The sequence below is a fragment of the Carcharhinus amblyrhynchos genome, chromosome 30 (assembly GCF_965287045.1).
Source record: "Carcharhinus amblyrhynchos chromosome 30, sCarAmb.v2.hapA, whole genome shotgun sequence".
In the NCBI taxonomy this organism is placed as follows: domain Eukaryota; kingdom Metazoa; phylum Chordata; class Chondrichthyes; order Carcharhiniformes; family Carcharhinidae; genus Carcharhinus; species Carcharhinus amblyrhynchos.
This window is the reverse complement of record NC_137353.1, coordinates 13,602,030-13,624,982: the sequence shown is the minus strand read 5'-3', so window position 1 is coordinate 13,624,982 and position 22,953 is coordinate 13,602,030. Positions and strand designations below refer to the sequence as shown.

At 47.5% G+C, this 22,953-nt stretch overlaps 1 protein-coding gene across 1 annotated transcript in view; it reads right to left on the bottom strand.

The window, feature by feature from the left end:
- The window catches only part of plch2a (phospholipase C, eta 2a), a 170,606-nt gene extending 153,044 nt beyond the window's left edge, over positions 1 to 17,562 (bottom strand). Inside the window, exons 1-2 of the mRNA XM_080215324.1 lie at positions 16,404 to 17,562; positions 7,334 to 7,480 (exon numbers count right to left, since the gene is read on the bottom strand). Of these exons, the coding sequence (XP_080071450.1) occupies positions 7,334 to 7,480; positions 16,404 to 16,530 (274 nt within the window). The 5' untranslated portion in view covers positions 16,531 to 17,562. The remainder of the gene's footprint in view (positions 1 to 7,333; positions 7,481 to 16,403) is intronic.
- Between the last annotated feature and the right edge of the window lie 5,391 nt (positions 17,563 to 22,953).

Genomic DNA, 22,953 nt, shown 5'->3' with positions numbered 1-22,953 from the left:
TCCAGAGTTAAGTGATTTAGAGAAGGGAGCAGGCACAAAACAATTGCAGGATGCCACCTTCTTCCCAGCCCAGTGAAATTATCTTTCATTTGCAGAGACTACACATCTCTTCATACACTCCCATTGTTGCTTATAATCGTCTCTTGAATATCTAAATCCACTGCAGCAGGGTGTAGTGGAGTCTCCTGCAAAGAGAAACATCACATTTCCTGCTTGAGTTTGTATACCAGATTTTTTTAGAATTTGCTCTAATTCCTCCAAATTTAAGGTTCTCTCCTTTCTTGTACGTTGGAGAGGTGATGGCCGAGTGGTATTTTCGCTGGACTATTAATCCAGAAACGCAGCTAACGCGCTGGGTTCAAATGCTGCCACGGCAGATGGTAGAATTTGAATTCAATAAAAAATGTGGCATTAATAACTCCAGAAGCACTGCAATGTGGTTAACATGCAACTGCCAAGTTTTATACCCAGCTTTTATTTGCCAGGGCATCGAGTATGAAAGTTGGCAAACTATGTTACGATTGAATAAAACTTTATTTAGGCCATATTTGGAATATTGCGTGCAGTTCTGGTTGCCACACTACCAGAAGGACATGGATGCTTTGGAGAGGGTACAAAGAAGGTTCACCAGGGTGCTGCCTGGTCTCCAGGGTTTTATATATGAGGAGAAGTTGGATTGTTTTCACTGGAAAGACAGAGGCTGAGGGTCGACCTGATAGAAGTCTGCAGAATTATGAGAGGCATGAAAAAGGATGGATAGTCAAAGGCTTTTTCCCAGGGTGGAAGGGTCAACTATAAGAGGGCACAGGTTCAGGTGAGAGGTGGTAAGCTGAGGGAAAATGTGTTGGGGAAGTTTTCCACACAGAGGGTGGTGGGTGCCTGGAATGCACTGCCTGTGGAGGTGGTGGAGCAGGTATGTTAGCAATGTTCAAGGCCCATCTGGATGGACACATGAATGAGAGGAGTGTGATGGAATACTCTCCACTTGCCTGGATGAGTGCAGATCCAAACAACACACAAGAAGCTCGACACCATCCAAGACTAGGCACCTTGCTTGATCAGCACCCCCCCATTAGCTCAAACATTCACTCCCTTTACCAGCTCACAATGGCTGCAGTGTGTAACTACTACAAGGCACCTTCAACAGCCCTTTCCAAACACACGGATTTCTATTCCACCTAAAAGGACAGGGGCAGGAGGTGGATGGGAACACCACCATCTGCAAGTTCTTACACACCATCTGGACTATATCACTGTCGCTGGGTCAAACAGCACTGTGGATGTACCTACACCAAATGACTGCATCGATTCTACAAGGCAATTCAGCACTACGCTCTCAGGGTCAATAAGGGACGGTCTCACGGCCCAAGAATGAATAAAACAAAAGAGATATGGAGGCTCAGCCATGACATAACTGAATGGCGCAACAGGCCTGAGAGGAAATAAGGCCGATTCCTGCTCTTATTCTTTCCATCCTTATGACCCAGGGGGATTTCAAGTGAGTGAATAAACAGATAGATCTGAAAGACTAATGTTCCTAAATGAGGAGATATAATTAGTTTGCTCAGTAGGTGTTTAATGATGAGCTTTTCTCTTTATTGTCAAGATCAATATTTGTACCAGGGGACTATCAGGGAACTTGGCTACATAACAAAACGCTGATCAGAAATTAAGCTGTTAATTCAAACATGGATAAGCAGGATATTTAATTACAAGGCCCCTCCGAGGAACAGCAACTCAGCAACTCCACTTCAGCTAACCTCTTTCCTGCTGTTACAACTTTGCTGACACTTCCAGGTAGAGACTCCAGCAGCCTGGGTAAGGTCGTGGAACAGAGCACTTTTGGTGTGTACGCAGCTAACTCACAGCAGGATAAGGGCTGGGGCCTGTGTCTGGGAGGAAAAACCCCAATGCGATTGTGTTGGGACATTCCATTTCTTTAAAACAAACTCACTAAAACAGCGATTTTTATTTTCTATAATTTCGCATTGATTAAAACGAGAAGAGGGATTATTGGAGAAGACTTACTTATTGCCTTCAGTCTCAGCATCAGGTGCGTCTAAATCCATCAGATCTTTCTGCTTCCCCTCTCATGGAATCCCTACAGTGCAGAAGGCCATTTGGCCCATCGAGCCCACACTGACAACAATCCCACCCAGGCCAGGCCCTATCCCCCTAACTCCACCTATTTACCCTGATAATCCTCCAGACACTAATGGACATTGGGCATGGCCAATCCAACCTACCCTGCACATCTTTGGGTCCAGGCTTTGGTGTGCCTTGCTAACACTGGCAAGGTCTCCAAAAAGTTCAGGGTTATAAAGTAAAAGTAAGGTTTATTTATTAGTCACATATAGGGCTTTACATTAACACTACAATGAAGTTACTGTGAAATTCCCCTAGTTGCCATACTCCGGCGCTTCTAAAGCTGGTAAAGGTGCCAGGCTTGCGGGCGACGGGAGGCGACTCGATGTATCTGCTATCTGGGTCTGCTACCCGGAATATATTCGTAGGTTGCCAATAACAAAGCCCAGAGCTTTATCTGAGTGGAGGCGATGGGGGGAATTGCCCTGTCCTCTTTGAAAAGGCCCAGTAACAGTTTATGGTCAGTAACTATATAAAAGAAAATCGGCTGTACACATATTGATGGAATCTCTTCACACGAAATCCAACCACCAAACATTCCTTTTCAATTTGAGAATATTGTCACTCTGCATCCGAAACATTGGCGATGGGCTTCCCATCTTTCTCGCGTTGTGACTACACTGCACCAACCTCACATCACAGGTCAGAACGAGTTATTTCTTCAAGTTGAAATGGGCAGCAAGTTGGGTGACAGTAACTGACCTTTGACCTGTGAAAGGACCTCTGCCTGTGGAGCTTGGTCAGGTATGCAAGAGGGCCAACATGGAAACCACATTCTGGGTACATTTTCCATAATAATTGACTAATCCCAGGAAGGGTTTTATCTCCTTGGGGTTGGTACTGCTTTGATGGCCATTACTTCATCCTCTACCGGATGTTGCCCCTTGCCATCTACTCGGTACCTAAATAGGTTACATCAGCTGCCTGGAAAACGTATTTCTCCCTCTTCAGGCAAACTCCTGCCCTGGAAAATCATTGCAGGACTTCTATGTTGGCCAGCTGTTCCTGCTCTGAAGCCCCCCAAAACCAAGAAGTCATCTAAGTTTATTGATACCTTGGGTAGCTCTTGAGGATGTTTTTCATATCCGTCTGGAATCTGGCACACATTGGTGAGACCCTGTATATACTTGTGGCAGTCCTACAGTCTGAAAGACGTGCTGGTTAGGTGCATTGGCCATGCTAAATTCTCCCTCAGTGTACCCAAGCAGGTGCCAGAATGTGGCGACTGGGGGATTTTCACAGTAACTTCACTGCAGTGTTAATGTAAGCCTGCTTGTGACACTAATAAATAAACATTTAAACTGTCATGCTCCTTAAAACCCTTTAATCAAGTTGATTATCTCCATGTGTGGCCGGGGGTCACATTTTGTCCAATTTGCGCCCCTGTGAAACACTGTGGGATATTTTAGGTGGCTACATAAATGCAGCGGCTTGTTGTTGAGCTGGGTTGAAACGCTGAGAGCGAGAGATTGTGTTCCCATCACTCGTTATGTAATTTTCAATTTTCTCAGCGCATTATTTAATCACACATTTGGAGCACCTCCCAGATGTGAGCACCAGGATTTTGCCGCCTAATCTGCTGTAGGTTAAACCCTGGAAGATTATGGTTCTGCCACATGATTACACAAGAGTAGTCACCGCATCTGCTTACCAAATAACAGTCGGCAAACTGACAGGAGACCTTCTGCTGGGCATTCTCGAACAAATAAATTGAAGAAAGCATTGTAATCATCCTTCAAATCCTTTTTGGAATAGTAATCTCACAAATTTACAGTCTTGGCTGCTGCAATATTTCTGTTTTAGGTGCCTCTCCCCTTCATTTGCATTTGTTTTTATTACTGGATTTCTTCATTCGCTAGGCACACAGATGGCTCAGGGGTGGGGGGGTAACATTCTCACCGCTGATCTTGGGTTAAGGGTATAAGTCCCAATCTGGGGATTTGATGCTGCGGTGCAGTACTGAGGGGGTGCTGCATTGTTGGTGGTCTAGTCTTTCAGATGGGATGTTAAACTGAAGTTCCTCTCAGGTGGACATGAAAGACTTCCTGGCACTATTTTGTAGAAGGGAAGTGGAACTCTCCCACAGCATCATTCAGTCGACATCAATCAACATCACTACAACATGGCAGGTGCAGTATACTGTGGATAAATGTGAGGCTATCCACTTTGGTAGCAAAAATAGGAGGACAGATTATTAACTGAATGGGTGTAAATTGAGAGAAGCGGATTCTCAACGAGACCTTGGAGTCCTCGTGCGTCAGTTGCTGAAATTAAGTGTGCAGGTACAGCAGGCAGTAAAGAAGGCAAATGGTATGTTGGCCTTCATAGTGAGAAGATTTGAGTACAGGGATAGGGATGTTTTGCTGCAATTGTATAGGGCATTGGTGAGGCCGCACCTGGAGTATTGTGTGCAGTTTTGGTATCCTTATCTGAGGAAGGATGTCCTTGCTGTAGAGGGAGTGCAACGAAGATTCCTGGGATGACAGATCTGTCACGTGAGGAGGGACTAAATTGGTTAGGATTATATTTACTGGAGTTTAGAAGAGTGAGAGGGGATCTCATAGAAACTTTTAAAATTCTAACAAGATTAGTCAGAGTAGATTCAGCAAGAATGTTCCTGATGGTGGCAGAGTCCAAAACTAGGGGTCATAGTTTGAGGATATGGGGTAAACTTTTTAGAGCTGAGGTGGCGAAATGTCTTCGTCCAGAGGGTGATGAATGTGTGGAATTCACTACCTCACAGAGTAGCTGAGGTCAAAACAGTGTGTGATTTCAAGAGGAAATTAGATGTAGCTCTTGGGGCTAAAGGGGTTGAGGGATATGGGGGGAAGGGGGGATCAGGACATTGAATTTGATGATTAAAATGAATGGTGGAGCAGACTCGAAGGGCCGAATGGCCTATCCCTGCCCCTATTTCTATGTTTCCACAGGATCCTGGGAAGCAGAGTCTGTCATTACTGTGTAATTATTCACAGACAGGCATCACTCAGGCAAGTGTGATTTGTCCTTGGGTGACATCTTCTAACTTGTGGCTAGCAAAGTCCTGCAATGTAAAATACCTTTCCATATAAAGTGGGTAAAATCCGTTGGTAAAAGTTGAACTGGGAGGTGCTGTAGCTGCAGTCTGTAGTTGCTGCGAACACATTGGGGTGTACAGAGTCCCGGCAGCTCATACATCCCTCATTTCATTCATTCTGGGGATGTGGGCTTCACTGGGGAAGCTGCATTAATCTGTCATACCAGCGCTGTGACCTTCTCCATGAACTGCTGGAGCCTCACTGCTGTTTGCCAAGCATCATTAGAATATTGGACCAGTTACATTGATTTTATATCCATTTCTGGTCTTCATCTTGTGCAGGAACTTAGAATATCTACAGTGCAGAAGGAAGGCCATTTGGCCCATCGAGCCTGCACTGACTCTCCAACAGAGCATCTTACCAAGGCCCACCCCTGCCCTATCCCTCTTTTCATTCACAGGTTTTAAGTCGGTCCACCTCGTGTCCAACGAGGGGCATACACGCGATGGGTCGTACTGGGGCTGCTCTTGGTTGTTCGAGATTGGCCTAGTGCTTCATGTCGTTAGTGTGTGCCTAAACTGGACAAGATACTGGGCAAGACGACAGCTCAGTGACTATCACTGATTGCTGTGCAGACACATGGATTTGGGCCGGTGTCTGTGGGAGTTTGCGCATTCCCCCCGTGCTTGCGTGGGTTTTCTCCGGGTGCTCTGGTTTCCTCCCACACCCCAAAGATGTGCTGTTAGGCTGATTGGCAGGAATAAATTGTCCCTAAATCAGATTCCCTCAATCTGGATGGCCATAAAACATTAGACAGGGGTCGTGGGTGGAGAGGGTGACTGGCAGTGTTGAGGTGGCAGCGCGGGCTCGTTGGGCCGAAGGGCCTGTTTCCTGGGCTGATTTTTGTTCTTTGTACCTCCACACATTTAAATAGCTAATTGCCCTAACCTACACATCTTTGGACACAAAGGGACAACTTAGCATGGTCAATCCACCTAACCTACATTTCTTTGGAGTGTGGGAGGAAACTGAATCACCCAGAGGAAACCCATGCAGACATGGGAAGAACGTGCAGACTCCGCACAGACGGGGGCCCGAGGCTGGGATTGAACCCAGGTCCCTGGTGTTGTGAGGCAGCAGTGCTAACCACTGTGCCACAGTGGCATTTCCATGCTGTCTCTGATCTTGGTGGTAGAGGCTGTGGATTTCAGATGTGTTGGAAGTTTGGCGATTTCCAGCAGGGAACAGCCAGGGCCCCTCTACATAGAATGTAAATCACAGAAACAAACCATTCTTACAGACCACAATGTGCTGAATAAGCAAGTAATCATAGAAACATAGAAACTAAAAGCAGGAGGCCAATTGGCCCTTCGAGCCTGTTCTGCCATTCATTCTGATCATGGTCAATCAAATCAGGTCAATATTCTGATCCCTCACCACCTCTCATATCCTTTAACTCCAGGAGCTATATTTAACTTATTCTTGAAATCATACAATGTTTTAGCCTTGACTATTTCCTGTGGCAGTGGGATTCACTAAAGGCATGGCAGGACACCATTCCCACATCATTTCCGAGGCACCCCTATCCCCCCCATCCCCCGCAGGGAATGGATGCTGGATTACAATCTCAGTCTTGGTGTGGAACTGCCCACTCAGTTCAGTGCTGGTGTGTGATTTTTTTAACATTCTTTTTATTTATTCATTCATTTGTGGAACATGGGCATCGCTGGCTGGCCAGCATTTATAGCCCATCCCTAGTCTGCCCTTAAACTGCGTGGCTTGCTAGGTCACTTCAGACAGCAGTTGAGAGTCAACCTGTGGCTCTGGAATCACATAATCCCTGATTACCGGTGTGACAACAATGGGGCCAGAGTCTCCGGTCTGGTCTATGGTGGGACTCATACCAGGTGAGAACTGAGAATTTGGTGTCGCAGCCGAAACTGTGCCCACTTTGCAGCAGGACCAGAGAATCCCCGCCGCAAGCGAGGACGGGAGATTTCAGCCAGTGACTGAGTTCCAGAAATAAACGTGTCGGCCACCAGTTCACTTTGGGATGTTCCAAGTGTTTGATAGGCGCTACACAAATGCAACCTGTTGTTGTTGAGCATGTGCAATACGACCACAAAGTTCCCACTTTAACTGGAGACCCGTCTGACGATGTCCTTACTTACTTTTGGCTTTCTCGTTTTTCCTGGAAGGTCTCCACCTGATGCAGGTCTTGTGTTCGTCCAGATAGTAGAAGCGGACTAGGCCCTTGGAGCTTCCTCTCAGCTTCACCATCTGGGTCCCGGACTGCATCAAACTCATACATCGCTCCACTGCAGAGGAGGTGGGCAAAGACAGAGAGAGAGAGAGGGGACATCAGTGCACAGGACAGCAGCTCAGCCCCACTAAGCCACCCAGCCACCCACAAAACCCACACAGGAAATCTTTCACCAATGACAGAGCTGCGAGTGTCAGAGAGATGTTCAAACGAGAGATTTGTTACTGAACAGGGGGAACAGATGGAAAGTGTGTCTATCTCTTTATTTATATCTGTCTCTCTTTGGGTGACAGAGAATAATGTTCACACGATGTGTGTGAATTTCTGTGTAATGTTTGTCTCCCTGTTTGCTGTATAAGTTTGTGTCTATGAGTGAGTGGCGTGTTTATATGAGTGAGTAATGCCTGTATAGGTGCGATTATGTGTAACATCTGTTGAGTAACACCTGTGTATGCGTAACGTATGTTCGACTCGAGTGGGTGAAGTCTGTAGTGTGCTTGTAACTGATGCGCATGTGACTGATGCACGTATAACTTCCATGTGTGTCAGAAATTGCTGTATGCGTGAATGTGGTTGTAAAGATGTGTGCAATGATGGCCAGTTTACACAGATGTGATATTATTGGAACAAGGCGAGGGGGTTTAGGGTCTCAGGAGAGGGGCCCACATTTCTGGACACATTGAAAGTTCTGTATTATAGGGAAAGACACTATCTACCCAACATGGATCAGTACAATCACATTGCTTCGTACCAAAGACTCTGTCAGAGACACGTATCAGATCCGACAGCACAGCTTCATTCTAAACACAGTGATTGACACCAGGCTGAATTTCACATGATGAGCAAAGATCATTTTTATCCACTTTTCTCTTTTCTATTTTAAAGAAATTCCTGTAGATTCCAGATTTAACAGGAAGACGAGGTGCCGCAGTTCCTGAAGCAACCGAACCAGTATTTTGGAGAGAAAAGAGGGCGAGAAATACATTTTTATTTGGAGAAGTGTGTTACCGTGGAGACGGTTGGTGCAGGAATTGTGGAAAATGGAGGGAAAATGGTTCGGAAGAAGTTTCTAGAATGTGCAACACCCATCTGTATTGGTGGGAGCTTTCACCTGTGATATCCCAGTGGCACAAGAACAGCTCAAACTCTTCCTCGTGGGGCAGTGGTACAGTGGTTAGCACTGCTGCCTCATAGCGCCAGGGACCTGGGTTTGATTCCTGGGTCGGGTCACTGTGCGGAATCTGCACATTGCCCCCCCGTGTCTGCGTGGATTTCCTCCGCGTGCTCCGGTTTCCTCCCAAAGCCCGAAAGATATGCTGGTTAGGGTGCATCGGCCGTGCTAAATTCTCCCTCAGTGTACCCGAACAGGCACTGGAGTGTGGCGACTGGGTGATTTTCACAGTAACTGCATTGCAGTGTTAATGGAAGCCAGCTTGTTGGCACTAATAAATACACTGCACTGAGGAGAGGAAGATGTTGGATTTCAGGCAGTCAGCACACAGTTTATACACTTTAGACTTATGTACATCGAGATTTAATGTTGCTCGCTCAGCCAACACAAGGTAAATTATTGAAGAGTGAGTGCTGGTGGTACAAATTGCTCTCAAATTAAATTCTAGCAACTCCGTGTTCGAATGTGTTAAATAATTAACATCATGAGCTCATTAAAGTTGGATTCTGTGCCTGGAAATTAGCTCCTTTTAATGTTTTATTTGAGGTGGGGAAGGGCGGGAGGGGCTGGGATTGTATTTAGTCACTGAACTCCACGTTTAACTCTTTTCAAAAGCAAGGGTGTATCGATCTCGGAGGCTGGTTGGGCTGGAAGAGTTTACAGGATCATAGAATCCCTACAGTGCAGAAAGAGGCCATTCGGCCCATTGAGCCTGCACCGACTCCCCAGAGTTAGGGGAGTCTAAAAGCAGAGGGCATAGGTTAAGGGGAGAGATACAAAAGGGTCCAGAGAGACAATTTTTTCACACAGCGGGTGGTGAGTGTCTCGAATGAGCTGCCAGAGGTAGTAGTAGAAGCGGGTACAAATTTTGTCTTTTAAAAAGCGTTTAGACAATTATGTGGGTAATATACGTACAGAGGGATATGGGCCAAATGTGGGCAATTGGGACTAGCTTAGTGGTTTAAAAAAAAGGACGCATGGACAGGTTGGGCCAAAGAGCTTGTTTCCATGTTGTAAACCTCTGTGACAACAATCCCACCCAGGCCCTATCAGCACGTATTTACCCTAGCTAATCCCCCTGACACTAAGGGACAATTTAGCATGGCCAATCCACCTAACCAGCACATCTTTGGACTGTGGGAGGAAACCGGAGCACCTGGAGGAAACCCACGCAGACATGGGGAGAATGTGCAAACTCCACACAGACAGCAACCCAAGCCGGGAATTGAACCCAGGTCCCTGGCGTTGTGAGGCAGCAGTGCTAACCAGTGTGCCATCATGACATTCCATAGAAACAGAGAGAGAGGACATGGGGCATGGAGAGGTTTGAAAAGGACATATTTTTGAGATTGAGGCCAAACCGGGACCCAGACAGCGTGGCGGAGCACAGTGCGTGTTGGGGAGGAGCAGAGTTTCAGATCAGCTCTGTTTTATGGAGGGTAGCAGGTGGCAGGCTGGCTGTGGGCCAGGGTAACACTGGAAGCACTCAGCAAGTCTGCAGGTTACCGGATGGGTGAAGGGGATCAGCAGTAAATGGGCTGAAACCAGACCAGACACAGGCAAAGTTACACAGTCACACACAGGGAAACAAGCCTGAGAAGAGTTAGGTGAAATTACTGGAAGCAGTTATAAAGGCATGTAGTGGGGGGTTTTCGAAGCTGGGAAGAGGGGAAACAAGGTGGGAGGGCGTACATCAGGAGGGGAGCTGGAGGAAATGGGGCAGAAGCAATGAAAGCCAGAGGGAAAGATGGAGGTCAGGGGTGAGTTGAAGGGTGCAGGGAAGGCCTCCAGGCTGCAGGAGGCAGTAGAGTTCATGGAGGGATTTGTAAAGGGCAATTTTAATTTGGCGAAATTGAGGAACAGGTTTAACAGGAGGTGAGTGGGGGTGAGAGTGATTATACAGCAGCGCTGCCTACAATGGGGAACACAGAATCATAGAGTCATAGATTCTCTACAGTGCAGAAGGAGACCATTCAGCCCACCAAGTCTGCCCTTCTGGCAGGCCCTATCCCCGTAACCCCACGTATATACCCCACTCATCCCTCTAACCTAAACATCTTTGGACACAAAGGGTTGATTTAGCAGGGCCAATCCACCTAACCCACACATTGAAGTGTGGGAGGAAACCAGAGCATCCTGAGGAAACCCACGCAGACATGAGGAGAATGTGCAAACTCCACACAGACAGTGACCCGAGGCTGAATCCAGATTCCTGGCACTGTGAGGCAGCAGTGCTAACCACTGTGCTGCCGTGCTGCCCAGGCAGGTGAAAATAAAACTCCTCTTGCTGTATTCAAACATCGACACAGTGAGCGGGACTTGCTGGCCTCTCTCACTGGGCCTTTGGTCAATGGGCCTTTCCATGGTCCGCCCCTCGCCTGCTCCGATTCCTGTGGCGGGCAGAACAGGAACATTCGCCCCAGTATCTTGGAGCAGCAGACATGGGTTCAGGCAGAGTGGCAAATTTCTGATCTCAAGCTGTTCACCAAAAGTTGTTCTTTTCTCTCGATATGGAGAAAGCAGAGGGGGTGACCCAGTAGTTCGGAAGATCAATGTTCTGTAGGATTTGGTAGAGGTGGAAAAGGTGTTTTCAATTGTGTCTGAATCCAGAACTAAGGGCCTTAAAAATCAGACGGATTAATAATGCAATTCAGGAGAAGCCCCTTTAGACAAAAGGAGAAGTGAGAATGTGGAAACCGCTGGCAGAGGGAGTACCCGTGATACCCATTATAAGTAAGTATACTCGGGAGGATGGGATAGAGCAGTGGTGAGCTACTTGCGGCCCAGTGGCGAGATGCAGCCTGTCAGGGTTGTGAGTACGCGGCACGAGGTATTTTGTTCACTGTCGTCTGTGCGTAGAGTTACCACATTCTGCTGGTCTCCATCTGCCCGGCTTCTTCCCCACCGGTGTGACTGAAGTGATTCACGCATAAATCAAGGAGAAATGAAGAGATGTGCGTGCTGATTGCACACAACATTGACTGTGAGAGCCGTGCGCTCCCTCTGTGTTCAATCAGCCGTAAAGATTTCTTTCCTTTTTACCATCTGAAGTTGATAACAGTTCTATTAATGTATGAATGATGAAGCATTTGCTATAACTCGTTGTGAAATATTCAGCACATTTTAAATGTATTCAATCTTATTCAAGGTTGGTGAACAACCTGATTTCAATCTCGTGGCGCACAGAGATGAAGGAGGACCACTGCTGCGGTGCACTCACTAACCGAGGTTGGAATAGACAGGTACGCTGATGGGGGAGATTAAGTAGGGGTGGAAGGAGGTTCATGTACGGTATGAACTTTCTGACTCTGCGCTGCTAGGGCAGCACTGCTGCCTCACAACGCCCAGTACCCAGGTTCAATTCTGGCCTCGGGTGACTGTGCAGAGCTTGCACATTCTCCCCCTGTCTGCGTGGGTTTCTTTCAGATGCCCCGGTTTCCTCCCACAGTCCACATGTGCGAGTTAGGTTGATTGGTCATGCTAAATTGGTCCTTAGTGTCAGGTGGATTACGTAGGGTTACGGGGATAGGGCCTGGGTGGGATTGTTGTCAGTGCAGGCTCGATGGGCCGAATGGCCTCTTTCTGCACTGTAGGGAATCTGTGGTTCTATGAAATTCTAAACAATTCTATGTAGAGGAGGTTGACGGAGATGTGGAGTTTACCCAATCACTCTCACCAAAATACTAGGTTTTTGAGATTCAGTCCAAGAAGCAAACCAGCCTCCCATCCATCAACTCTGTCTACACTTCCGGCTGCCTCGGAAAAGCAGCCGGCATAATCAAGGACTCCATGCATCCTGAACGTTCCCTCTTCCACCTTCTTCCGTCAGGAAAAAGATACAAAGTTCTGAGGTCACGTAACAACTGACTCAAGAACAGCTTCTTCCCTATGGCCATCAGACCTTTGAATGAACCTACCTCACTTTAAGCTGATCTTTCTCCACATCCTATCTGTGACTGCAGTGTTACATTCTGCACCCTCTCCTTTACTCCTCCACTACGTACTCTGTGAACAGTATGCTTTGTCTATACAGCGCGCAAGGAACAATACTTTCCACTGTATCCCAATATATGCAACAATAATAAATCAAATCAAATCAAATTGATTAGAACGATACAGCAGGCTAGCGGTTTGGTATCAGCTGTGACTCAGTGAACACATCCTTGGGACATTGTGCCTTTGATTCCCACTCACAAGGCTTCAGCTAAATATCTGGGCCAGCTTTCCAAAGGCAGCACTGAGGCAGTGCTGCTTTATTGGGGATGCACCCTTCAGGTGAGACTGTAAAGCAAAGCCCTGTCTGCTTTCTCAGGATCCCACGGCACTGTTTGACGAAGAGAATCCCTGTTGTCTACGGCCAATATTTACCCCTAAAGCAAGCACTGGGTACCTGGCCCGAAGGAGATAAGGAATAGGAGCAGATCAGGGGTACACCTACACTGCCATTCAGTACAATACTGGAGAAACATCTGGATTAACTTCACTTTCCCACACTGTCCCCATATCCCCTGATTCTCTTGGTGTCCAGAAACCTATTGTCGAGGGATTGAATATATTCAATGAAGGAGCATTCACAGCCCTCTGACATACAGAATTCCAAAGATTCACAACACTACCAGTGAAGAAATTCCACCTCATTTCAGTGCGAAATGGCCAACCTCTCACCCTGAGATAATGTCTCCCCTCCCACACCACCACCAGCCCCGCCCAACACATTCTCGACTTTCCAATCCAGGACAGCCTCTCAAACCCCATCAAGCCTCTTAAAAATGTGATACATGGCAATGAGTTGATCTTTTACATTTATTTTTGTCACAGGTCGGCTTACATTAACACTACAGTGAAGTTACTGTGAAAATCGCCTGGTTGCCACACTCCAGCTCCTGTTCGGGTACACTGAGGGAGAATTTAGCATGGCCAGTGCACCTAACCAGCACATCTTTCAACTGTGGGAGGAAACCCATGCAGACAACATGCAGACTCCACACAAAGTGACCAAGCTGGGAATCGAACTCAGGTCCCTGGCACTGTGAGGCAGCAGTGTTAATCACTGTGCCACCATGCTGTCCCATATTGTGGTTTCTGGGATCTTACTGTGCACAGATTGACTGCCACATTCCCTGCATCGCACCACAGGCTGCGCTTCACAGCTGCTCAATTATCCATTCTACACCGGAGGTTCTGAAAGATGCTCTCTTCCCCTGCTACCCCCCAGCCCCAATCCTGAAGCAGTTTGTGGAGGTCCTTTCATGCAGTGGAGTCTCTGCAGACCGAACCTCGTTATAAAGGCAGGGAGGTAGTGAGTGAAAACAGAAACAAAAGGCACAGGACAGAGACAGAGAGAAAAGCATGATGAAGAGGAACAGTTTGAGAGAGGCATTCAGAGAGGAATAGAAAGAGAAAAAACCGCAGGGAGAATTCCAAATAAGGTCAAACAAATTAAATTTGGTTTGTGAGGGTCAGGGAGCCAATGATGGATGTGTGTGTGTGTGTGTGTGTGTGTGTCTGAGAGAGAGAGAAAAATATAGAGGGAGGGAGAAACAAGGGGAGGGAGAGAGATATACAAGGGTAGAGGGAGAGAGAAACAGGGAGAGGGAGAGAGAGATATACAAGGATAGAGGGAGAGAGAAACAGGGAGAGGGAGAGAGAGATATACAAGGGTAGAGGGAGAGAGAGAGAGACACCGGGGTGAGAAACACATACAAGGATAAAGGGAGAGAGATATACAAGGATATAGCGAGAGAGACAGATAGGGACAGAAAGATATCCAAGGATAGAGGGAGAGAGAACAGAGAGACGTTTAGAGGTATACAAGGATACAGGGAGAGAGATGGGGGAGAAACATGTACAAGGATAGAGGGAGAGAGAAACGGACAGAGAGGAGAGATATATATAAGGATAGAAGAGAGAGAGAGACAGGGGAGAAAAATATACAAGGATAGAGGGAGAGCAAAAGAGGGAGAGAGATAAACAAAGGCAGAAGAGAGAAATGGAGAGAGAATAGGAGAGAGAGATAGAGAGGCAGATTTACAAAGACAGAGGGAGAGAGAGATACAAAGACAGACCGACAGAGAAACAGGAAGGGAGAGAGAAAGAGAGAGAGATAAACAGATGGTGAGAGAGAAAAGCACACGTCTATAAAGAGACAGACTGAGTGAATACGAGACCATATAGCAAAATTTGCCAAGCTATCTATTTTGCTTTGGATTAAGATCATCACAGGCTGGCCCAACTGATTACAATAGCCATTAGCAACAGGATTAAGCTACTGCTTGTAATTAAATGATTCATTCGGGGGCCATCTAATGTCTTGCTGGCTTACCTACTAAATCCATTTGTTGCTTCATATGAAAGCGATCTGGCATTAGAATTAGTCACGACCTATATCAACATTTAGTTAACAGCTGACACAGACCCTTCTTTAAAGGGAGAATTGAATCGGGACGAATATCAGTGGGTTCATGGAATTCTCCTCCCGCTCCCAATGGAGAGAGTTATCCCAGAAGGGATTCATTCCTTCTTCCAAAACTTGCAGTTTTAAACCCAACCACAGCCTCAGTTAACTCAAATGCATTTCATTGTTTCTCCAGGAACTTGAATCTTCTAGTGCAGTACTGTGAGGGTGCTGCATGGTCACAGGTGCCATCTTCCTCATGAGACTTTAAACCAAGGCCAAGTCTACCTTCTTGGCCACAAGTAAAAGATTCCATGACACAAGTTCAAAAAGCAGCAGAGGAGTCACCCCCATTTCCTGGCCAATGTTCATCCCTCAATCAACATCATAGGAACAGATTCCCTGCTCAATATTACACTGTTGCGTGTGGGAGCTTGCTGTGTACAAACAAGCTGCCACATTTCCTGCATTCTCACAGCGACTACACTTCAAAATTACTTCATTGTTAAGTGATATGTTATAGTTAAGAAAACCCACCAATGCCTCAACTTTCTCAGGAGGCTAAGGAAGTTTGGCATGTTCACTCCGACTGTCACCAATTTTTACAATTGCACCATAGAAAGCATTCTTTCTGGTTGTATCACAGCTTGGTATGGCTCCTGCTCTGCCCAAGACCGCAGGAAACCACAAAGTGAGTGTAGCCCAATCCATCACTCAAACCAGTCTCACTTCCTGCTGCCTAGGCAAAGCAGTCAGCATAATTAAGGATCCCATGCACCCCAGACATACTCTCTTCAACTTTCTTCCATTGGGAAAAGTCTCAGGACACATACCAACCGACTCAAGAACAGCTTCTTCCCTGCTGCCATCAGACTTTTGAATGGATCTGCCTTATATTAAGTTGATCTTTCTCTATACCCTAGCTATGACTGTAACACTACATTCTGCACTCTCTCCTTTCCTTCTCTCCTGTGTACTCTATGAATGGTATGATTCCTCTGTATGGCGTGCAAGAAACTTTTCATTGTATTCCAATACGTGACAGTAAAAAATCAAATCAAAATCATTGGCTGTAAAATATTTTGTGATGTCCTGAGGTGTGGAAAATGCCATAGAAAGTCTTGCTCTCTCTTTCACTGCCATTCTTTTCATTCTGTCACTCTGTCTCTGTTTTGCTCTTGTACTCTTTCACTCGTGCTCTCTTTCACTCTCTCCCTCTTTCTCTCTCTCCCCTCTTTCACTCTCTCTCTTTTTCATCTCCCTTTCACTCTCTCTTTCACTCTGTCCCCCTCTTTCACTCTCTCTCTCTCTCTCTTTTTCATCTCCCTTTCACTCTCTCTTTCACTCTCTCTCCCTTTCTCCTCATGTAAAAACCATCACACGAGTGAGTGAGTAACACTCTATCTAACCTACCAAACTGTCCCAGTCTCCAGGTAGCTGGTGTCACGATGCTGCCTCCAATCCAGAAGAAGTCTTCGGCGAGACGGTAAATGGAGGATTGATGCCGAGTTATTGGTCGATGGGTTTTGGTGAAATTCATCTTCAAAACTTCCCAGATTTCCCTCAGTCCCTACCTCGCTCTGAATAGAGATGCTCAAATACTAAAGTACAAAATTTTCTGTTCCCTGTATTCCTGAATGTATTCAGTGATTCCGGCCTGAGTTCTTGATATTCCTGATCTTACTTAATAATTCCTGCCTGAATTCCCTGTATTCCTGATTTTATACAATGATTCCCACCTGAATTCCTGATATTCCTGGTCTTACCCAGTGATTCTGGCCTGAATTCCCTGCATTTCTGATCTTACTCAGTAATTCCAGCCTGAATTCCCTATGTCCCTGATCTTGCTCAGCGATTCCCGCCTGGTCTCCCTGCAATCCTGAAATTCCTCATGGGGAGCGCCTCCATTACGGCCACCAACCCATCGCATCTTCCGTCCCTCCGTTACTGTCTTCTCGATCCGTGCTCATCCCCGACCATTTAATCTGGCTCGCTCCTGGACAGGAATACTCCCCAAACTCTTTCCAAACTCTGTCTCCCTCTGGACGATCCTGGCAGGGCAGCTTCCGGGCTGAAGTGTCCGAGAGGGAATTCACTGGGGTGGGCCGGGCTGTTTAAAAAGTCTCGGCCGGGGAATTTGGAGCAGAAGCAGCCCTGCGGTGGACGCGTGTGGGATCCCTCGGTCGCTTTCCTCTGTGACTTGCGCTGACGACACAGACGCTAACCGCCCGGACACGTCCTGAAGAAGGGACCAAATCAGCTTCAGCCTGTAATCCAAAGCTGTCGACTGGCACAGAGGTAATGGTTTCTACACTGCAGCAGTTTGAGCTCCATTAGGCGAGTGGGAAAGAACAGGATTATCTGCTGTCTAAGACCACCCTCCCCTCTCCCAACCAGCACCATTCAAAATCAAAGACAGCTCTCATTCATGAACCATATGTCTCCAGAACAGCCAGAAGTCTCTCCCGGCCCATCGACAAACCCTGGTGTCAACGGGGCAGAATCAGGATCTTGTCTTCTTGTCTCTTCTCTCGGTGCCTGCAATGCACAGTTAACGAGAGGCACGCTCAGGTAATCCCTTGTCTAATCCCCCTGGGAACACACTGCCAGGAACAGACAATCTACCGACCCGTCCTCCCCTCCGTCGTTCCCCCACCCTTCCCCGATTCCACCCCCCCCCCATCCCCTCGCTGCAGCTTTCGAACACCTGGGCATGCTCACAGTGCTGGCTCTTTAATATTTTAAAATGAAGATATTCGCTTCCTGGGCATCGGGCAGCGCACAGATCGAATTGCAGTCGCTTTGATGCCAGGTTCAAAGCGTGCCAGCTTCACAATCTCCCGCTCACGGGTTACTTTGATCAATTGTGCAGGGCCACATGCGGACACACGTACAGATTGGCCAATAAAAAGATCCTGCAAAAATAACCCACAATAATATCCCATAATTACCGGCATCTGAAGTAATACTCCTGCAATCTCCTGTGACAATACCCTCGAAAAATAAATTCCCTTCAACATTACCCAATAATCTATTGCCCAATAAGGGGCCGCACGGTAGCACAGTGGTTAGCACTGCTGCTTCACAGCTCCAGGGTCCTGGGGTCGATTCCCAGCTCAGGTCACTGTCTGTGTGCAGTTTGCACATTCTCCCCATGTCTGCGTAGGTTTCCTCCGGGTGCTCCGGTTTCATCCCACAGTCCAAAGATTGCCCCTTAGTGTCCTGGGATGCGTAGTTTAGAGGGATTAGTGGGTATAATATGTAGGGATATGGGAGCAGGGTCTGGGTGGGATTGTGATCGGTGTAGATTCGATGGGCTGAAGGGCCTCTTTCTACACTGTTGGGTTCTATGATTTCTATGATAAAGCCCATAACCAAAACCTGGTGTAATACCCATACCAAGACTTCAGTATGCCTCCTCAAGGGCAATCAGGTATATTAGGTGGGCGGCACAGTGGTTAGCACTGCTGCCTCACAGCGCCAGAGTTCTGGGTTCAATTCCCAGCTTGGGTCACTGTCTGTGTGGAGTCTGCACGTTCTCTCCATGTCTGCGTGGGTTTCCTCCAGGTGCTCCGGTTTCCTCCCACAGTCCATAAGACCTGCTGGTTAGGTGCATTGGCTGTGCTGAATTCTCCCTCAGTGTACCCGAACAGGCACCAGAATATGGTGACTAGGGGACTTTCACAGTAACTTCATTCCACCGATAATGTAAGCCTACTTGTGAATTAATAAATAAATGATAATAATTTGATAGAAATATGCAAATCAGAAGCAGGAATTGGCCATTCGGCCCCTCGACCCTGCTCCACCATTCAATAAGATCATATCTGATTCTGAATGTAACCTCAACACCACAATCCTGCCTACCCCCCTGATAACCTTTCACCCCTGTCCTTACTGATCAACAATCTCTCTAGCTCTGCCTTAAGACTATTCAAAGACTCTGTTTTCCACTGGCTTTGGAAGAACAGAGCTCAAAGGACTCAGCCCTCTCTCTGAGAAAAGAATCTCCATTTTAAATGAGTGACTCCTCGGGTGAGATACTCCAGCCTCCCAGCCGTGTGTTTCCAGGAGGTGGCACGTTGTTTATTAGTATGAGATTTTCCAGTCCCGCTGCTGTCAATGGGAATTCCCACTGACATCACCCCATGCCGGCAGGAAAACCGCAGGCCAGGATGCACTGTCACAGGGACTGGAGAATCCCGCCACAATGAACGGCCAGGGAATTCCGGACCTTATTTTTGTACAGCGACCCCTAGTTAGATATTCTCTGACAGGTGGAAACATCCTCTCCACGTCCATCCTGTCAATACCCCTCAGGATCTTAAAGTTTTTCATCAAGTCGCTTCTTACCCTTCTAAACCCCAGCAGACACAAGCCCAGTCTGCTCAACCCTTCCTCAGGAGACAGCCCACCCACTCCTGGCATTACCCTGGCAAACCTTCTCTGAACTGCTCCCAAAGCATTTACATCTTCCCTTAAATAAGGAGACCAATACTGTACACAGTACTCCAGATGTACACAGTACTCCAAATGTACACAGCACTCCAAATGTACACAGTACTCCAGATGTACACAGTACTCCAGATGTACACAGTACTCCAAATGTACACAGTACTCCAAATGTACACAGTACTCCAGATGTACACAGTACTCCAGATGTACACAGCACTCCAAATGTACACAGCACTCCAAATGTACACAGCACTCCAGATGTACACAGCACTCCAGATGTACACAGCACTCCAGATGTACACAGTACTCCAAATGTACACAGTACTCCAAATGTACACAGCACTCCAAATGTACACAGCACTCCAGATGTACACAGCACTCCAGATGTACACAGTACTCCAGATGTGATTTCACCAATGTCCTATTATAACTGATTGAAACATGATCTCTCTACTTTTGAAATAATTCCTCTAATTTATCTAATTACTTGCAGTACCTGCATTCTAACGTTTTGTGATTCATGCCCTGGGACACCCAGATCCCTCTGCATCTCAGAGCTTTGCAATCTCTCACCATTTAGATTATATGTGTAAAGTCAATGCATAACAATATCCTATTCAACACACTATCACACCACTCATTCCTTTCCTCCTTCCCTGAAGAGGGATAATGGGATCTGTGTGTGTTAATGGTGAAAGGGTGATTGATCCCTGTCTCAGTGTCACGCTGAGAGAGAGGTGGAGCAGCAACTGTCGCTCTGTCTCTCCCCACAAACTCTCCCCGAACCTGCAGCACACGATATTATCACCGTAGAGAACGCATTCCTGTGCCTAATGGGGCAGCTGTAACACTTCAGGACTCACACGGTAAGAAAGAAAAGAAAGCCTTATAAAAAGGCAGAATGACAAGGACTGCTGCCTCACAGCATCAGGGACACAGGTTTGATTCCCGGCTTGTGTGACTGTGTGGAGTTTGTACGTTCTCCTCCTGTCTGCGTAGATTTCCTCTGGGTGACCTGGTTTCCTCCCACAATCCAAAGAGGATAGATAGAGTAGACGTGCAGAGACTATTTCCTCAGGGTGGATGTAGCTGTTGCTGGGGGGTATAACTATATGGTTCATAGTGGAAGATATAAGAGGGATGTCCGAGGTAGATTCTTCACTCAGAGAGTGGTTGGGTTGTGGAATGCACTGCCTGCTGTGATAGTGGAGTCGGACACTTTAGGAACTTTCAAGCGGTTATCGGATAGGCACATGGAGCACACCAGAATGATAGGGAGTGGGATAGCTCGATCTTGGGTTCGGACATAGCTCGGCGCAACGTTGAGGGCTGAAGTGCCTGTACTGTGCTGTACTGTTCTATGTACGGGATAGGTTGATTGGCCATGGCTATAAGGCAGGGGCATGGGACTAGGTGGAGTTGGTGCAGACACGATGGGCTGAATGGTCTCCTCCTGCACTGTGGGGATTCTATGATTCTAATTCGGATCTGGAAGTGGAATTTACAATCTGTCCACTTCACCCATCTTCAAACCTTCCAGGGCTGAAGCAGGCCATTCAGCCCATCTTGTTCTGCATTGGCTCTTTGAAAGAACTATCCAATTAATCCCATTCCCATGTTTTTTCCCGACAGCCGTACAAATGATTACCCTTCAAATATCAATCTGCTTCTCTTTTGAAAGTTCTTGTTGAATCTGCAGCCAACACTCCTACAGGGAGAACATTCCAGATCACAATAACTTGCTCTGTGACACATCGCTCCCCATTTCTCCTCCCAGCTCTTTAGCTATTTATGCTAAACATTATCACCAACAGTTTTGAATATCTAATGGGTCAGTTTGACTTAATGGCCTGAAGCACAAAGTCTAGGTCACTATTCCAGTGCAGTGTTAAGGGAGGGCTGCAGTGTTGGCGATACCATCTTTCGGGCAAGGCGTAAGCCTGTCCTCTCAGGTGGGTGCAGATGGTCCCAGGGTGAATGGTTGAAAGGCTGAGGAGGTTGCCATGGTGCCCAAATATTCCTCACAGAAAGGAACCAAGCTGTTTACCTCAGCATGTTTGTGGGAGCTTGCTGTGTATAAATTGGCTGCTGAGTTTCCTATATAACATCAGTGAGCACATATCAAATAGTGCTTCATTGGCCCTGAAGCTGTTTGGGGAATTGGGGGGGCAGGGTTCAGAGGTCTCAAAAGGCGCTATGACAAATACAAGTTGTTGTTGTATAAAGGTAATTTTGTTTCTCTCCCCCTTCTCGCTCCCAAGTCACCGAATCGGTGAGAAGGAAAATAGCCCAACTTGTCTGGCCCATCTCCACAGCAGAGCCCCAGCTGGTGTGACCGTGGGGACGGAGCTGGCTTAGGAAGAAAGGATTGTCTCTAAGGCGATTACTGCGACAGAGAGCCAAAATACATGTAGACAGTGCTGGGGCGGGGGGGATGGAGACACACAGGCAGAGCGAGTGGAAGGGACAAAACTACCATCAGCATTTTCTCATCAGAGACAATTCCTGAGTCCTGGAGTACAGATGGAGGGGCTGGGGAAATCACACTGAGCTCACACAGAGTTTATTCAAACATTTACATCACTCAGTGGGACAGGTGTCAGCCCGATGCCAGCCTGGACTGGCAGGTTAACAACATTAACATCTCCGTCATTAACCCATGCAACACAATTCCCATCATTTCACTGGCCCCTCATCCCATTCCATCATCCCAGCCTCCAATCGCTCCCTCTAACCTCAGACTTCCCACACAACCTGTCCTATCTGAGATTTCTGCTCTCTCTCCTTTCCAGATTCCAATATACAGACTGCCCCCTCCCCCAGCAGCCTCAGACACTCAACTGGATCACTCTTCCCCAGGACCCCCCCACTGCACATCCATCCCCCCCACACACACAAACACACACACACACTGCTCACTGCTCATCTCCCCCCCATCGCTCAGTCACCCCCCCACTCCCCCCACCACTCACCCCCCCCCCACACTGCTCACCCCCCCACTGCACATCCATCCCCCCCACACACACAAACTGCTCACTGCTCATCTCCCCCACTCCCCCCACCACTCACCCCCCCCCCACACTGCTCACCCCCCCACTGCTCACCCCCCCCATCACTCACCTCCCCCCCCCTCACTGCTCAGCTCCCCCCTCCCAATACAGCTCATACCCCACACTGTCAACTCCCCATACTGTTCACTTCCCCACAGTGCCACACCCCCCACAGTTCTCACTCCCACCGCCTCCCCTCAGTGACGAGGGTACAGGGGAAAATATGGGGAGAGTGCGGGGAGAGTGCAGGCAGAGTGCGGGGAGAGTGTCCAGTGTTGCCCACACAAAGAAGCAAACACTAAGCTAAAGTAAACTGTGTTTATGAACCTCGAACCTTAGCCCATCACCAGGAGCTGAGCAAATATTAGCCGTGGCTCAGTGAGGGATCTCTGACCTCAGGTTCAATGTTTGTGTTCTGTTTCCCCAGCGAGAAATGTGTTGGTAAAATGTAGGCGGTG